Source organism: Melampsora larici-populina (genome assembly GCF_000204055.1).
Source record: "Melampsora larici-populina 98AG31 unplaced genomic scaffold MELLAscaffold_32, whole genome shotgun sequence".
Classification (NCBI taxonomy): domain Eukaryota; kingdom Fungi; phylum Basidiomycota; class Pucciniomycetes; order Pucciniales; family Melampsoraceae; genus Melampsora; species Melampsora laricis-populina.
Window position 1 is genome coordinate 447,462 of NW_006768796.1, and position 16,796 is coordinate 464,257.

At 40.3% G+C, this 16,796-nt stretch overlaps 4 protein-coding genes across 4 annotated transcripts; 3 read left to right on the top strand and 1 right to left on the bottom strand.

The window, feature by feature from the left end:
- Positions 1-10,472: 10,472 nt before the first annotated feature.
- On the top strand, positions 10,473-11,735 carry MELLADRAFT_65214 (uncharacterized protein; the record flags this gene model as incomplete). Its single annotated transcript, XM_007412653.1, has 7 exons — positions 10,473-10,481; positions 10,573-10,641; positions 10,714-10,848; positions 10,956-11,097; positions 11,181-11,306; positions 11,489-11,680; positions 11,719-11,735. The coding sequence occupies 7 exons, from the start codon at positions 10,473-10,475 to the stop codon at positions 11,733-11,735; spliced, it is 690 nt and encodes a 229-aa protein (XP_007412715.1).
- A 617-nt stretch (positions 11,736-12,352) lies between these two features.
- MELLADRAFT_89730 (uncharacterized protein) lies at positions 12,353-12,667 on the bottom strand (the record flags this gene model as incomplete). The annotated part of the gene is made up of 1 exon (XM_007412741.1): positions 12,353-12,667. The coding sequence occupies one exon, from the start codon at positions 12,665-12,667 to the stop codon at positions 12,353-12,355; it is 315 nt and encodes a 104-aa protein (XP_007412803.1).
- Positions 12,668-14,123: 1,456 nt separating this feature from the next.
- On the top strand, positions 14,124-14,885 carry MELLADRAFT_108832 (uncharacterized protein; the record flags this gene model as incomplete). Its single annotated transcript, XM_007412654.1, has 3 exons — positions 14,124-14,172; positions 14,233-14,407; positions 14,687-14,885. The coding sequence occupies 3 exons, from the start codon at positions 14,124-14,126 to the stop codon at positions 14,883-14,885; spliced, it is 423 nt and encodes a 140-aa protein (XP_007412716.1).
- Positions 14,886-15,456: 571 nt separating this feature from the next.
- Positions 15,457-16,117, top strand: MELLADRAFT_108833 (uncharacterized protein; the record flags this gene model as incomplete). The annotated part of the gene is made up of 2 exons (XM_007412655.1): positions 15,457-15,757; positions 15,978-16,117. 2 exons carry the CDS (start codon positions 15,457-15,459, stop codon positions 16,115-16,117), a joined length of 441 nt encoding a protein of 146 aa, XP_007412717.1.
- Between the last annotated feature and the right edge of the window lie 679 nt (positions 16,118-16,796).

The following is a 16,796-nucleotide window of genomic DNA, read 5'->3' on the forward strand; positions in this document are numbered from 1 at the left end:
GAAAAAAAGGTCTGCTTCCGCTCTACAACTTTGCTCAGCCAAGCTAAACTCTAACTCTATTGGTTGTACCCTTAAAATGAAATTCGATTTTATGTGAAAATACTCGAAATTGAATTTACCCAGTTTACCACCTGATATTCCCACTGATAATGCTGTATATGGTTTATAATTGATTTTTCATGCTCAGATGCGCCCATATGATGCCTTCCACATGATTTACCCTCTAAAAAACTGATGTAGTACATTTGAAATAAAGTCTCATGATTGAAAATGGAGCCTTTTATGGAATTTTGAAAGCCATTTTCGAGTTTCAAAATCATCCTTTTTATTTGTGATTTTGTATTTGCCAATATTGGTGTTTGATAATCTGATGATTTTATAATTTCACACCGATCCCTACTTGCTTTTTCAGTTTACCACCCCAGTTTACCACCACCCCAGTTTACCACCATCTGTCTGAGTTGCTGGATTTTTGAAATTCAGCCTTATTTAAACCCATACCTCAAAACCATGATTCCTCTACACATAACTTGTTAAAACCATACACATCTGTAACCATGACTTTTTAAACCCATAAAATTCGAAATTTCAAGTTTAAGCCTGTACACCCTATGTAACCCATACAACATTCAACTACACATAACCTCTAAACCCATAAATTCGAAATTTGACTTCATTTTACACTACACCTCATCCATCAAACTACATAACCCATAAAAAGAAAAATAGAGAAATAAAAATATAACACTTCACATAATAAAACTTGACATATATGATCAAACTAAATAAGATAAAAAATAAAAATTGAAAATTGAAAATTGAAATTAAGTAAAGAGAGAAAGAAAATGAAAAAAAAAGAAATGAACTAAATAAAGAACTAATTTAAAAACACATTATTGATGTAATGTTCTAAAAAATGTAGTTTCTCGTATTTTAAAATGAAAGTTAATAAAATAATGGGGTTACCCCAATTCTGATTTCCACAACGTGATAGAATCATATCCTCACCTGAAAATTTTGGGAACGGCCCTATGAAGTCAATTGAGATTGATTGCATTGGTTGATGCGGTATCAGATTGCTTTGAAGCTTTACTGCTGTCTTGGAAGTCCGGGCTTTATTTCTCTGGCACAAGTCACAAGTTTTCAATTGTGACTCCACTTCTTTTGACATGCCTGGCCAAAAACGGTGTTTTGGAGGCGTGCCAAGGTTTGTTCCGTACCAAGATGAGCCAGCGCCTTGTGAGCTTGTGATGTGAAATCTTGGCAAAGGCTCCCGTTACGTGGGACGGCCAGACATCCATCAAGATCAAGCAGACCATCCTTCTCAATACAATTGTCGCGCAGAGGTAGGACTTTCCTGAGCTTAACGCAAAACGGGTCTAACTCGTACCCTTCACAATTTCAACTAATTCTTCATGGTTCAGGGTGGCATTGACTTCGCAGGCTGAAATATCTTTGCGTCAGGATAAGGCATTGGTGAAAGAATTGTCTTCGCCTTTGAGGTGGCAGAAGTTTAAATCAAATTGAGACAGTGTCTCAAGCCATCACCCTTGTTGTCGACTCAAGTTACGCTGAGTGAGTAGTGTTGTCAGGGGGTGATGGTCTGACATCATGTTCACGCACATTCCTAACAGCAAGAGTCTCCGTTTTTTTAACGCATTGATTACTGCCAATAATTCCTGTCCATGAACAGGGTAGTTTATTTCTGTGGCGTTCATTGTCCAACGTTTGTAAGCAACTGATGATGCAGTATTCCATTTTGCTCCCTGGAATATTGCTGCCCCAAGGCCATCTTCACTAGCGTCTGTAGATAACCAGATGGACTCACCAGAGTCGTAGTCTAAATTACGTAGTACTGGTAAGGTTCTAATCAATCTTTTGATGTTGTTGAAAGTGTTGTCCTTAGCTGGTCCCCATTTGAAAGGCTTGTTCTTGAGTGTTGTGCTTGTCAGAGGTGTAAAAGTACCTATGTAATAAGACAAGACGTCGATGAAATTTTTCATCCATTGCACGGTACCTAAGAATTTCAGCAATTGTTTTGAGCTTGATGGAGTAGTTCACTTGGAGATTTTTTTTCATCTTTTCTTAATCTGGCCAGATTCTGTGTTCACTGATCTTGTATCCAAGGAAATGAATTTGGTGCCAGAAAAGCTTACTTTTCTTGATTGAGCAGTAAAGCTTGGCTGCCCGCAGCCATTCCAAAAACCATACAGAGATGCTTCTTGTGTTCCTCTACAGGTTGAGAAAAAATACCAATATCATCAATATAAACAACACAAATCTATCCCACTAATTCTCCTAAAATCTCTTCATTACGTGCCTGATGAGTTGCTGGACCATTGGTAAGTCCCATTGGGATGACCGTCCACTCGTATAACCCCCAAGGAGTCTTTACTGCTGTCCAAAGTATATCTTCTTCCCACATTCTGTCTTGAAAGAAGGAGTTGGTTTGATCAACCACCAACCAAACCTTTCCTTTTGCTAATAGCCTCACTGATTCATCCACATTAGGCAATGGTGATCTGACCTTGACCGTGAATTTATTGAGTGTCCGGTAATCACATACCCACCAAGGAAGCTCAGCCGGGTCTTTCTTTGGAATGATCATTGATGGTGATGTGTATTGGCTTTGCGACTGTCAAATCCCTGCGCGCAAGTGTTGATCAATTCATTTGTGCCAGGAGTTGCAATATTTCAGCGGGTAACCCCGTATTTTTTCTCGTTGATGACCATGTTGGGATTGGTGAGGATGATCTTATGTCAAACCTGCCTGGCTGCATCAGGTAACCCTTCAGGAAAATTCTTGTCATTGTCTCCTTCTTCAACTGGTGGCAATTCTTGCGGGAATAAATCCTTGAACCCATGCAACATAGCCTTGTCTTTCTCACCCAGCTGCTCGACCTCACTGATCTTCTTCAAGTTCTCTAGGGCACACATTAGCCTTTGCAACTCTTCTTGCAATTCTTTTTCATGAAGTACTTTGCCACTTGGCGTATGAACAACACAACATTGGTGAATGAAAATATCTAATTCAAATTTTGAAAGAAAGGGAGACCCGGGGAACACATCATACTTGGATCCCAACGCTGTAAGCTTCAAGAATACTGCACCAAATTGAATACTGGGATTTTTGGATTTCAGATTAGCTATTGCGAAATCTTTCACAACCACTGGCGGCCCTTCTGGAAGTAGCAAGTAAAAAAAAGTGTAAGGTTCCTGAGAACCTTCACTGATTGTCTGATATCTCTCTGGTAAGACTCTCACGAGAGCACTACTTGGAACTTTGGTTTATCCTTCAAAGGATCTAACTCCAAACAGTCCCAGATAAGGCTCTCAAAAGAGGGAGGACTTTTGGAGTTGGCGTGGAGGATTGAATGTATACGAGAACTGTCTAAACACATAATGTAACTCCTAATACCAGAGTGTACCGTGTACCCCTTACAATTGGCCAGCTAGGAAATCATGGATTATATGAGATTGTTCCATCCATTCCTTATCCGTCAACATACGGGGTCTTGATGTAAGCATTGATTATGAGATAAAAAAATTGATCTTTGGAAATTTACTAACCAAGGGATTCACCCTCATCGGTCCCACCTCGCCATCCACAGTACCCCATCCATCCACAAACATGTTCTTCAGCTTGGTGATCATGTTCATCTTCTTGCACATCAGAATCTGTGAGGTTTTTCTTATATTTGTGAGAGCCATTGATCTCACATTTGTTACGGGCAGGTACGTGCTTGAAAATGGTATAAACAGAATGACTGAATTGCTTTCTCAGGCCAGCATCCATAGTGCAAAATCTTGAACATTGAACCACAAAGACTAAAGACAGGTCCACTTTTTGATGACTTCCACAGTACCATGATAGATTTCAATATCTTTAAATTCATTGGTATTCATTTGATCAATCGGTCCAAAACAAAAAATAAACTTGCTGTTCAGAGGTAGTCCACGTTCAGTAGCCAGTTGACACCTCAGGGCCGTGCACTTCCTGTGATAACAATAAAACACATGTCCAATACCTCCCTTTTTCTCACAATCTGCCTGATATCTGTGGTGACAAGGTGAGGGTCAATTTTTACTTTCTATAGGATGGCTTGGTCAATGATGGATATACCCTAGTATGATAATTATCCATCTTGATCCTGAGAGATAATCGGATTGTTTAAAGACTTCTATTCCTTTTCTTGACAATATTCCTTTTTGTTTATCTTGATAGTATGAGTGGCTTTTTGGAGAAATGCTTTTGTCCACCGAACTCTACATATGTCCAAGTTGGAAGAGAGGTCATGGGCCGGTGAACAGTTGACCAACAAAGAAGAGGAGGGAACGGAACCCAGGCAAGCTGTTCACTTTGTGAGTCTTTAAATTATGTGTTGTTTCTTGGTGAATGATCTTTTTTACCTGATAATGAAATTCACAACTAGCCAGGAAAGGGAACTATCAAGATCTTCTCTCAGCAGTGATGTACAAAAAATACAAGACGTGAACATACATGTGATGACAGGAAATCTTACAACAGCAATACAAAGGAGGACTGTCAAAGATATGAGTGTATGACTGTACAGTTTGTCATGGAGAATTGAAAATTGAAGTGATCAATTCATCCCATAACCAATCAGAAGTGAGGTTTTCAGCATGTCACTGCCAGCATAGATGCCTCGGGTTAAAAAATCCGAGGCATAATCAGAGGCAAAACCTTGGACAGACCTTGTCCAAGGTTTTCACCCAAGGTATTTTTTTGCCCTGATAATTACCTTGGGTCAAAGCCTTGGGAACTCTGTCCGAGATTTTGCATCTGAGGATACCTTGGATTTTGTAATTCAAGGTAAACATGTTGGCGGTGTGTGTGTGGTTGCTGTCAACAGCAAGTGATCAAAATTTAAACAATAAAAACTTGACCTGGCCCAGCTGGTGGATTTTGGCATCACTATCATCCAGGTCTGGGTAGCAACCTTTAAAATACCGAGTTGACAGTGTCACCTGGAGGTTGAGATCTGTGGGAGTCAGATATTGCAGTTTCTCAGTGACTCAGAGCGTCCAGCTCAAGACTTGTGCATGAGATGGTCATGTCCTGAGCAACGTCGCTAGAGGGCTGAGGTGTTGAAAATTGGGGAACAACTGGTGCGTTATTGACGGACAACTGCTACAAAAGGAGCTCACCAGAAGTCCAGCGTATTTCCAGATGACACTGTGGTGGTGTTCCCAATACATTGGTTTTTCTTGAAACAGCCATTGACCATGTTACCATGAGAAGCTTGGAGATGCAGAGTTATGTGAACTCACTGGTACATCAGGTACTTGCAATATTAAGGGCTGTAAGGTACCCATGACTAAGGTTTCCGTACTGAATCCAATCAACCAGCAGGCCCGGGTCAAATGGAAGAGGATCAAGAGGGGTCTGCAAGGCCGGATGATCAACAGCCAGCAAAAAGCATGGCACAGGTGAAGGCAGAGGTAAGTTGCTTATCACAACTGAGCTTTCTAAAAAGAAAAATGCTGACCCTCCCCTGGATACAGGAGCTGGCCAAGTACAATTACCTTTGGCAGGATTTTTGGACTGAGTATCTCAAGTGGGAGAGGGGAAGGACCATGGTAAGCAACAAAAACAAGAGGAAGATGTCCCTCAAGCAGTTGGTTTTGGAAGGTCGGAAAGCCTGGACGGCTTTGGGGAAGGGTCACAAGGTGAGCGAGGAGGACTTATTTCAGCAGATGAAGGGTTGGATGATCAATGGGACCACCAAGTGGAATCCTTGCAAGATGTCGATCTACATTCTTGGTCCGAGAGCAGCCAAACCAGAAGCTCAGCAGCCGACGACGGGCACTCACCAGCAGTCAACGTCCAATCCAAACTCACACCAAGGGTGTTTGGCCCACCACTACATCCACAGTTGATCAAACATAAGCTGGAACAACTTTCAGGCTTATATTTGGGCCCAAGTGGAAGTAGGCAAGGGCCTGCAGCCAACTCCTCAACATTTTTGTTGAGAGCATGTTAGGATCGCAGGAGACTGAGAATGGGAATGGGAATGGGAACTGTATTCTTGCCCTGTATGGCCCAACAGTTTACAGCCCGACAGGCGTACAGAAGCATAAAGAGACTAAATCAGATTTCATTGGTTGGCTTGTGACCTCCTTGCTGAGATGTCCCTACTGGTCCCTCTCCCTTGCTTGGAGAAGCTTCCCTTTGAATTGAGGTATAACACTATGGCCTCCATCCACATGAGAATCAAATTTTTAGTCAGAAGTTGAAGAACATAACAACATGCCTCCCTCAGCCCCCCAAAAGTCTTGCATCACTCAGTTTCATGTTAAACTTGTTGATCCACTTCCTCAACCTGTGTTCAACCAATCTAGTGGCCTCACCTGTCCCAAATGTCCTTTGCAATTGAAGTATGTGCAACCTTATATAAGATCTAAGACCCAAGACCAATTGACCCATTTGACAGCGTGCCAGTAGGCTTTTTGTTTCCTCAATTTATGCTGTGAAATGTTGACACGTATTCCTTTGCTCTTTCTCATTGTTAGTGTCCATCAAAAACGCACAATTTTTTTTTTTTTTTTTAAATGAGTATATTTATAGTGCAATACCTGGCCCAAGGGCATAAAAACACAATGTAGTAGACAAGTCTGAAACTGAACAAATGATGACAAGCACAAGTTACGGCTGGGTGGAGGGACACGCTGTAGTTCCCGGCTCAGGACAATTTGATGAAGAAAGAGAAGAAAGAAATAAAGGAAAATGATGAAACTAGACAATTAGGGTATACAAATATGCTTCTGGAAATTTCCAGAAGTGTTTCCCCATAACACCAGAAGTTTCTTTTTGGGTGTTTTCTGAACTTATGGTATTCTGAAGCTTAGAATAACCAACACTGCATGTTTTCCAGAAGAGCAGGAGGCTTCTGGTGTTCTGGAAAAAGATGTCTGGAAATTTCCAGAACGAACTTTGTATACTCTAAATGACATCTACGCACGTGGCGTCAGGAGGTAGCTATGCAGTAGCGGTTCGAGGGTAAAGCGTTGACTCAGACTCGGAAGAATCTCTTACTTGGTCGCTTCTCCTTGAGGACATCAAACATTGTAACCTTTGCTCAGAAAGGCCTCAACCAGCAATGAATTTGAAGAACCTCCTCAATCCAACTGGAGGATCTCAACCAAAAAAAACTCGGGGTTCATCAACATCATGCCCTGGCCTCCCCAATGGTGATTTTGGGCCAAAACACCGTGAGGGAATCCCCAAAAATTGGAATTGCAGATATCAGCTATGCGTATCCGTAAGGTATTCATTAGGTTGACTATGTATTCTCAAAATGTTGGTTTCTGATGTATGCTTGCACTTAGTGTTGCAATCAACTTCAAAAAGTTAATCCCAACAGTCACTGTGGGATCCCAGGTCATTGTAGTGTATCAACTCAAACCTCAACTTCAAAACCTCAACCCATAGCAAGTCAAAACCTTTGCCCCCAAGCATCATCCCAGCCCTTACAGTCATCCCAAGCCAATCGCGAGATTACAGCTCTTGTTTCAACATCTGTCTTGGAACAGATTCATTGTAATCAAATTGACCACCAAATCATGTCAATCAGAAAGAATGTCTCAGAATCTGGTGAGGCTGGATCTGACAAGCCAAAAGGCTACCAAGTGGGGTTGACAATTTCAGCCTTTGGTTTCAATGCACCATACACACCTTCTGTGAATTTGAGTGTCAATCCCATGACCAGAGTTCATTTAAGATGAGTCAAATATTTTCGCCTACATCTAAGCTGGAATCCTTGTGATAACCCTCCTCAGCCTATGCTTGATGTAAAAGTTTCAAGGAGGATATGATGACTTCTCAGATGTCCCTTGAAAATTTTACAAAACAAGGGCTTTTTGTCATCAAGATTTCTCCTTTACAGACCTCAAATTTTGATCTCAGATGCACAAATTGGGAAGAAGTGACTCTTATGTCTTTTTCTTTGTTGATCTTATTCCTCAAAACGATCTTTGCCCAAACCTGTACCACCCGACCCTTCCAAACATCTTTATCTCTATCAAACTTGTGGTTGTACAGAGAAGTTTCCATCATACTCAGCTTCTGTAAAAACTTTGAAGTAGTCTGAAGTTTGTTTTGTGTTGTCTCCTTTGTTTTTGATTTGGATTGTTTTTTTTAGCAACATTTGTTGTAAAGTATCTTGTCTTGACCGCAGCCATCTCAAGTTTGAAGGCAATACTCTGTGTTAGATAGGAACAGAAATCTCAGTTGAGCAAGTGCCTTGCTTTTGTAGCTTATGGGACATTTCTCCGGCCGGTTTGAGATTCCATTCTCCTCCATCACACTAGGGGTATTCAAAACTCCAGAAACATGTCCCAGAAGTGTCAAGAAGTGACACCTCCAAAGTGTTTATGGGCATCTGGACTCTTCTGGGTCCCAGAAGAGTCTGTGCCCTCCATGAACGACAGATCCTTCTCATATCTCCCGCCACTTGGCATCAACTCAATCAACACCACACCATTGTACTCATCACCACCAAACAATCTTCACTTTCAACTCCTGCCTTTATTTCTGCCTGTGTTGTTGGTCATCACCCAATATATCTTGGAAATGTTGAACCACTTATTATTAGGACTGAATTTGACTCGGATTTGTTTTGTGTGCAAAATGATTTTTGTGAATAACAAATGAAAAGCTCAAAACCAATATCCATTCCAGAAACAAGTTGTTTTCTGATGTGCAAAAATGGAGTTTTGTTTCATTTCATCAAAGCATCTGTTTTACAATCACAAAACGAAATTCATTCGCTCTTTTCCATTTTGAAGAATTCCTAACCCGTACTCAAACACAATCATTGATACCAATGTGGATAGAGAAAGATATACAAATAAACTATCTCTGAAAGATGAGATAGGGAAGGTGGAGGAGTCAGTTGTTGAAATTTGTTTGATTGTTAAGTTTTGATTGATTGCTGGATTTCAATCGATTTTTCAGTTTCAATCAATCATTCGATTTTGACTCAATTCCTCAATCTCAGTCTATCATCCGATTTTGATTGATTCTTCAACTTCAATTGTGATTTGATGTGACTGTTTATGTTGAAGTGAAGGAAAGAAAGGTGAGATGAAGTTATAAAATCAATATCCAAATTAGTAACAAATCAACTATGGAAGAGATGAATAAGAGAAAGTGACACACGCAGTTGGATGGATAGCTCCCCAGGATATTGGTGTGAAGAACAAGTCAATTCCTTGAAGCTTTTGAAGGGAATGACAGTGGAATTTTGTTGTTTGTAGAGTGAAGAGTGTGACAATAGCCTAATACCTGCCGGGCTAAGAGGCGTTTCTAGCAAGACAGGCATGAGGTGATGGGGATGGGGGAATCATGGGGTTCTCAAATCTATCGAGAAATTCCCAGAAGTGACATCCAGAAAGACTTTGGAGGTGTCCCAGAAGTTTCTGGATGTCACTTCTTGACACTTCTGGGACACGTTTCTGGAGTTTTGAATACCCCTACTGTACTACCCAATCATTGTTCTTCTTATGTTTCTTTTCAGGTTTGTCAAAAGCATTTTCAGGCTCCAAAGAGTTCACATTCAGTCATCAAGCTGGTGAGTTTGATTGCCTCTGTCTGAGATGAATCTCAAGCTCTTAACAAATTTGACAACTTCTGATATTTAGCCTCTATTTGTGGGACTTTCAAGCCTTCACATATAGGTAGTCCGTTTTCTTACTCTAACATTGACTTTATATTATCTTGCACCTATAAACCATGTCCGATTCATCTTGCACTCTTCGCTGTAAGTGCATTTGTCCTCATCCTTTTACAGATTACTGATCAAAGTCTCTATGATATGTAGCCCAAAGTGTTCAAGCCAAAAGCCTCTCCATGGAGAACTTCAGCAAAAGCTACAATTTAAGCAGTCGAACAATTATGATGGAATTGCCACTATGCGGAATGAGTCAGGATGGTATTGTCAACGTCTACAATCTCTTCTTCGGTCCCTATTATCTCATGAGAGTGTTTTATTGTATTTGCTTCCTTCAAACATTTCATTACATTTGCAGCAGCTAAAAAGAGAACTTTCTGATAATCTGCAAGGGACAGCAATGAATAAATCTTACAAGAGTCTAGAGCAAAATGGGAAATTTGGAAACATCTCAGCTGAAACGAATGATAATGGTATCACCAAATTTGTCCTATAATTCCCTCCATCTAACGAGTTTTTTTATTCATAGTGATGTCTTAATGTGTGTTTAAGTACTGTAGGTTGGGCACCCAAGAAGCAAGATCATACCAAAACTCTACAACATGGATGTACAGCAAAGAAATCACCTTGCAAGCGTAAGAGGCACTCGGACACATCCATGCTCCCCAAACCTGGATTTTTGTTAAACCAAACCAATCCGACTTGTGAGCCAAATGTAAAGTTTATATATTCCAAGTACGAACTCTTATAGAAACCACTGCCCCTTTGTTAGATCTAAAAATGCCACAGGTGGGAATACAACGTAGGCTCTCTTTTCTTTTGCAGAATCGTTATGTGTGAGGAAAGCCTAGCGCTCATGAAATGTATTGTCTCTGTCTAGTTCAAGAAACTCCCTACAAGCGCAAGGGGAACAATTATACCATTCCAAGTTCCCTTCCCCTTTCCAATTGTGAGTAACCTGACCTCTATCAATCAAATCAAAAGCCAGCACATCAGATTGCTACTTATTGACTGCAACCAGCATATCCAGGTCTTCGCCAAAGACCTGTCTTTGTCCCCAATGACGCTCCAGTACGTGCTGGACATTCAACCAAAAGCAAGTTTAGTAAGACTGGAAGCTAAGGCACTCCATCTCAGTCTGGAGCTCAAGCGCGTGGTGAGATTCCTATCTTATTTATTACATTGTCTCTCATTTCTGGCTGACAGAGGTGGATTCCCCACTTTGATAGATCTCAAAAGGCCACAGTCGGGAACACAACGTAGGCTCTATTTTCTTTTGCAAAATCTTATGTGCGAGGAAAGTCAAGCGCTCATGAAAGGTATCATCTCTATCTAGTTCAAGAAACTGCCTACAAGCACAAGGGGAATAATTGTACCGTTCCAAATTCCCTTCCTCTTTCCAATTGTGAGTACTTGACCTGTATCCAACACATCAAAAGGCTTCACATCAGATGGCAACTTATTGACTGCAACCAGAAATATATCCAGGTCTTCTCCGAAAACCCACCCCTGTCCCCAATAATCCTCCAATAACTGCTGGAAATTCAAACAAAGGCAAGGTTAGTACGACTGGAAGTTGCAGCACTTCATCTGAGCCTGGGGATCAAGTGGCTGGTGAGATTCCTATCTCATTTTATTGCATTGTGTCAAAGGTCTGGCTGACAGGGGTAGACACCTCCACTTTGATAGGTCTCAAAAGGCCACAGGTGGAAGCACAGTGTAGGCTTTCGTTTTCTCAAATAGTTGTTAATTGTGACGACTGGTAAGAGCTCATGAAATGTATTGTTTCTATCTAGTACAAGGAACTCCCTACAAGCGCAACAAAAATAATTTTACCAATTTGAATTCCCATCCTCTTCCCAATCTTTGCCAAAATCTCATGTCTGTCGCAAATGACCCCCTGCTATCTGCAGCTCATCTGAACATAGACACGGCTCATATTATTGGATGCTACGGCACTTCTTCTCAATCTGCAACTCAAGCAGATGGTGAGATTTCTCTCTTATTGTGTTATCTTGTGTTATAGTCCTGGCTGATAGTTGATTGGTAAGGTTCGCTCTGTGGATGTGACAAGCAACTTCACGGAATCCTTCAAGAAGACTTTTGAGATATTGAACTTAACCTGCATGAATTCCATCTTCAAAAGTGTTATCCAGTGAAATGACTGCTTATTGGAATTTTTCCAATGTCTTAGATTCTATTCAACAATGTTCCTTTGATGTACTTATTCATATCAATTTCAGATATCAATGTATATATCCATTTTCTTTCTAATGTGCTCCTTAGTTTTACTCCCTTTTGACGGTGAATCAGATATGTTTTAAACTGGATTGGTCGAAGTAGTTTGATTTAACTTTTGGTTTGAAAGTTTCAAGGCATCTTCAATTTCTTTATCATGTTGAGTTTGTGCATCATCAATATTCTTTGAGAAGTTCAGGATCTTCTTGTGCTTTGACTGGTGGCATATAAGCACCTAATAAAAGAAATCGGATCCATTAGAATCTCAAATAGTTTACAAGTATTGAATACTTACTATAAAAGTGTTCTTTTTTGAATGAAGCTGTCCAGCCAGTAGTATAAGAAACACGCTCAGCTGTGTACAGCTCCAAGTTCCACAAGAGAATGATGCGGAAACGGAGCTGATGCTGAGCGTCATGCTCTTATAGCAGTCCGGTTGGCACTGAGCTGCAGTTGTGGCACGTAGGCGTGAGACAGCCTACAACAAGTAGCTTCCATGTACCCAGAACACATTGATGTCTTGAGTTTGACAGGGTTACAAAATTCTTCTCCTCAACTAAGAACTGTGGAATTGCTTGTAATTCTTCAATTTCACTTTGAGACATGATACTTGTAGCAGGGCTACTTAATATATCAGTTGATAATTTTTTAGGATAAAAATTAAATTTATCTGGATCTTTGACTTGTAAACTTTGACATTTTGGTCCTGCAAGGGTTTCAAGATTATAATCTAACATTGCTGCCAATCTAACAACAATTTCTGATTTGAACCTGATCTTGTGTTTTTGATTGGTCGTTCAGAAGGAAAGAAATCTTTCTGATGATTCTCAAGGAAGAAAGATCAATCAAACTATCTCAGCAGATCAGGTTGATGAACTATGTACAATTTTTATTTGTCATATGCGTCTATTCCAAAGCTCGGGTTCAAGCAGGGTGTCAAGCTGACAAAAGGTGATTTGGATTGAAGTTTGAAGTGGAGAAAATTACAAGCTTGAGGAAATTTTTTATTAACATTGAATTGATTGAGATCCTTTTGCTTGGCTTGGAAACGGCCAATGATACTCAAATTCTTTCTCAGTTGAGGCAGTGACATCCGTCGCGTGTGATCATTCCATATCAGGAAAAAACTGGAATTGCTCTGACATCCCTGTTCTTGGGAACATTCGATTGTTCGATTTGGGCCAGTTTGGGCCAAGTGAAATGAATGACCCGTTCAATTCTGAAATGGTCTTTGAATTGAATAGAATTCTTGTGAATTTTAAAACTGTTGTGTGGAAAGGCAGGTGTTGATTTGATTTCCTTCCAACCGTGTGCTTAATGTTGGACATATTTGGGGATGAATGGATGAATGGGTCTAACCCATTCAATCGGGAAAGGATCTCGATTGAACTCTCCGGATCAAAGGGACCCTTTTCTTTTGAAATTGACTGGCCTGGTTCCTTTGTTTCAAAGATAATCAATCGTTTGAGTCTACACCAGCCACCACCATCTTGTCTTTGAAGTCCTTCTGGCCTCAACATTTGTTGTCTTTCACATCCACTTTGGGTTTGTCTCTTCATTCGTATCAAAAACTATCGCTTTTACAAAAGACTTCTCTGGTACTCTACATCTCAATTGCACAGAGCATCCTAGGTCACTTTTCCCCCTAATTCACTGTTCTCATCTGCGTATTATGCTTGACCTCCTGCTTCGAACCTTGAGCTCATATTGACACATAACCCTGAAGCTAAAGGTAGAGCAAGATATGTGGATTTAAAACAACGGATGAAGCAAACAAAAACAAAGCATAAGTCTCTGAGTACCATCCTTTCTTGCAAAAATTGTACCAAACGCAAGAATGCTGAAAAAAAGAATCAAAGTCGTCCACCACCCAACCACTGTGCTGCAAAGAAAGCTGAACTTACTGAACTTTATGGACTCCCGCCTGAAACAAAATTCTTGTTCTTCAAGAAAGGCAATAAATTGAAAAAGCCTTTTCAAATTCACTTCGGGACTGTTGTATGCCTTGACAAAGACACCTGCTATCTACTAGCAGTGGTACAGTTTGTTGAGCATACTCCCGACAATTCAGCTTTATTTGAAAAACACAATCACACTATTCCAACTGTTTACAAACATGCTAGAGCCCAAGGATTGGTCAAGATAAACGGTGCTGCAAAGAAAGCCAGGGCAATCCAAAAAAACTATGGCAAAATGTATGCAGCTGGTTTCAGACCTGGTTTTGATCCCTTAGTTAAAGCAGGTTAGTCTCTCACTAAATTTCTTCCAATGATCAGGTGAAACTGACATAATTTGTTTCCAGCTGTGTACGCTTTCAATGCAACTACAAGGGCAAAGCTTTGGCGGACGCAAGAAGATCTCACCCATCAAGGAAATCTTCCTGCAATTGAGGATTTCTTTGCTGAACGTTTTGTGAATTTATCTTCTTACACTTTTGAATCAAACACAGAAATTGCTTCACACACTGGTGCTCCTTTGTGGGCTGGACGATCTTTCTACGTCTCACCTAACGCACAAGTCTTTGCTTCCAACATTGCCGTCACATTTGACAAGGTTGTCAATGCACCTCACAATAACAACAATATCAGTCAATATTCTTTTGGTTTCTTTACACATATCAACCGCAAAACTGGGAAACTTTACTAGCTAAAAACGATGAGTTTCAAGGCAATAATGTTGGATCTTGCTTCTTTTTGGACACCTACAACATTATGGTTGATTATGTGTGATGGTGTGGTGGAAATGCTGTGGAATAGCCACATTGAGCACCACACTTCAAATTCAGAAACTTATAACGCTTGGAACGTTAGAGTTGTCCCTTCAAGAGGAAAAATCACTCGATTTGGCTGTGCTTGCCAGATCAACCAAACTTTGGTGGATATAATTAATCAAGTCAATGAGATGTGTGTTGATATGAACGATGAGGAGTGGGCAATTTTTGTGGAACTCTTTTGACCGGCTATCCTGAGGAGGCACGCAAGACAATGGCTAAGTTGGCTGCAAAAAATGGAATTAATGACCTCAGCTTATCATTTTTACCTTGAAATGTTATTAGTCAAAGACCACTTGTTTTCCTATATTTCTCATCTTCACTTCTTTCACTCAAATGACTTTCCATTTGTATGTAATGTTTCATTGATCAGATCAACGTAAACAATCACTTTCAAGCAAAACTATCTTAACAGCTTGATCTTGAGCCCTACTTCACGTCATTTTTAGATTAATTGATCAAGTTGCTGGGGAATCATATCTGATGTCTTTAATTTTTTGGTTGGAGCTTTCATCTTGTGAAGCAAAGTTCACAGCCTATGAGGTCTAGATGTGTGATCCCAAGTTTCTAACCAAATGTAACAGCTTTTGCAGATTTGTATGACTTGGTGTCAGGTTGGCTGATCCTACGCATCAACACCCTAAAGTTCTTATCAAGTGAGTCCAAATCCACTTTACATATATCCCAGCAAGTTGATGTTAGCTTGATCATATCCAGAGATTGCCCCTACCTCAAGATTGCCCTCTTGCCTTTTGAATGTTACCTGAATATGTACTCGAGGGCGTGATCGAATTTTACTCATCCATTCCACGACATGCACCAGCCACCCTGCTTCAATCTTTGGCAGTGATAGACAAACTCTTGACATTCACCCCAGTATTTCTTACTACACCCTATTTGAAGAACTTTCACTTGAAACCAAAGTGCATTGAGATTTTGTTCTATTATAACACTCAATCTATCCCTGGCCGACCAAATGGGGTCCTTGGTGATGCACTTAATTGCCATCCAATGTCTTTATCTTGTCTTATTTTGGCCTTGATGCAGATCTATGTTGGTGAGTGGCTTATTGTTTCTAGCGCACTGCAAGGCATGTTCTGTCTGACTGTTTGCGTTTTTGGCCTCTAACAGAGGTTGAAATCACGGGTAGCCACTCCCAGTTTTATGATAAGTGTAATAGTCTATTGAGCCTACCTTTCATTGTGCTGACAATATCATCAATCTGGCAGTGTTACCAATCTGATCACCAAATTACAATTGATTTTGATCTCATATAGATATTGCTTTGATCCTAAAGGTTTGGAACAATCAAACTCATCAAATAGCCTTGAAGAAAGAATCCACTACCAAGTCTTTTATCCGATTTGCCAACTTATTAATGAACAATGTCACCTATCTTCTTGATGAGACTCTTTGACAATTACAAGACGTCAATTGAATCAAGAGCAAGATGGCAGATAGCGCAGCGTGGATGGCTTTACCTGAATCATAACAAAAAGATGAAGAAAGTAGATTACATTCATATGAACGACAATGTCCATCATTCTTAAGTCTTGCAAATGAGAATGTGAATATTTTGGAGACCTTTACAGAAGAAACACCAGATACGTTTTCAAAATCAAAGAATCCTTATTGTTAGGTTTTAGAATATTATCAGTAAAAATCTATCGAAGCTGGAAAACCAAAAAACCATTTGCTTTGTCTGGAAGAACTAAAGCTGATCAGATCAAAGCTCATGGCAAGGCAGGTAAGGAAACCTTGGCCTAAAAGCTTTTCATGCGGTCATCCTGTTGCTTTGAGGTGCAAAATTGAAAGCTAAGTCTTCCCAACCATTCCGACATGTCTCATACCTCATTCACCGCTTCACCTATTAAAGCTGGTCCTTTGTCAATAGCAAATGGAAATGTCTCAGTTGGCCAAAACCAGACTGCTGGAACTACAAGTTCCAATGAAAACATTGACATACTCACTGACATTTGTCTCCTTCAATACATTTCTTGTGCTTTTTACGAAGTACGGCATATTCTACTCCACTTTAACAATCAATACTTCAAATCAAACTTGAGGCTGCGTGCCTCCTTAAACCCCCTTCTTTT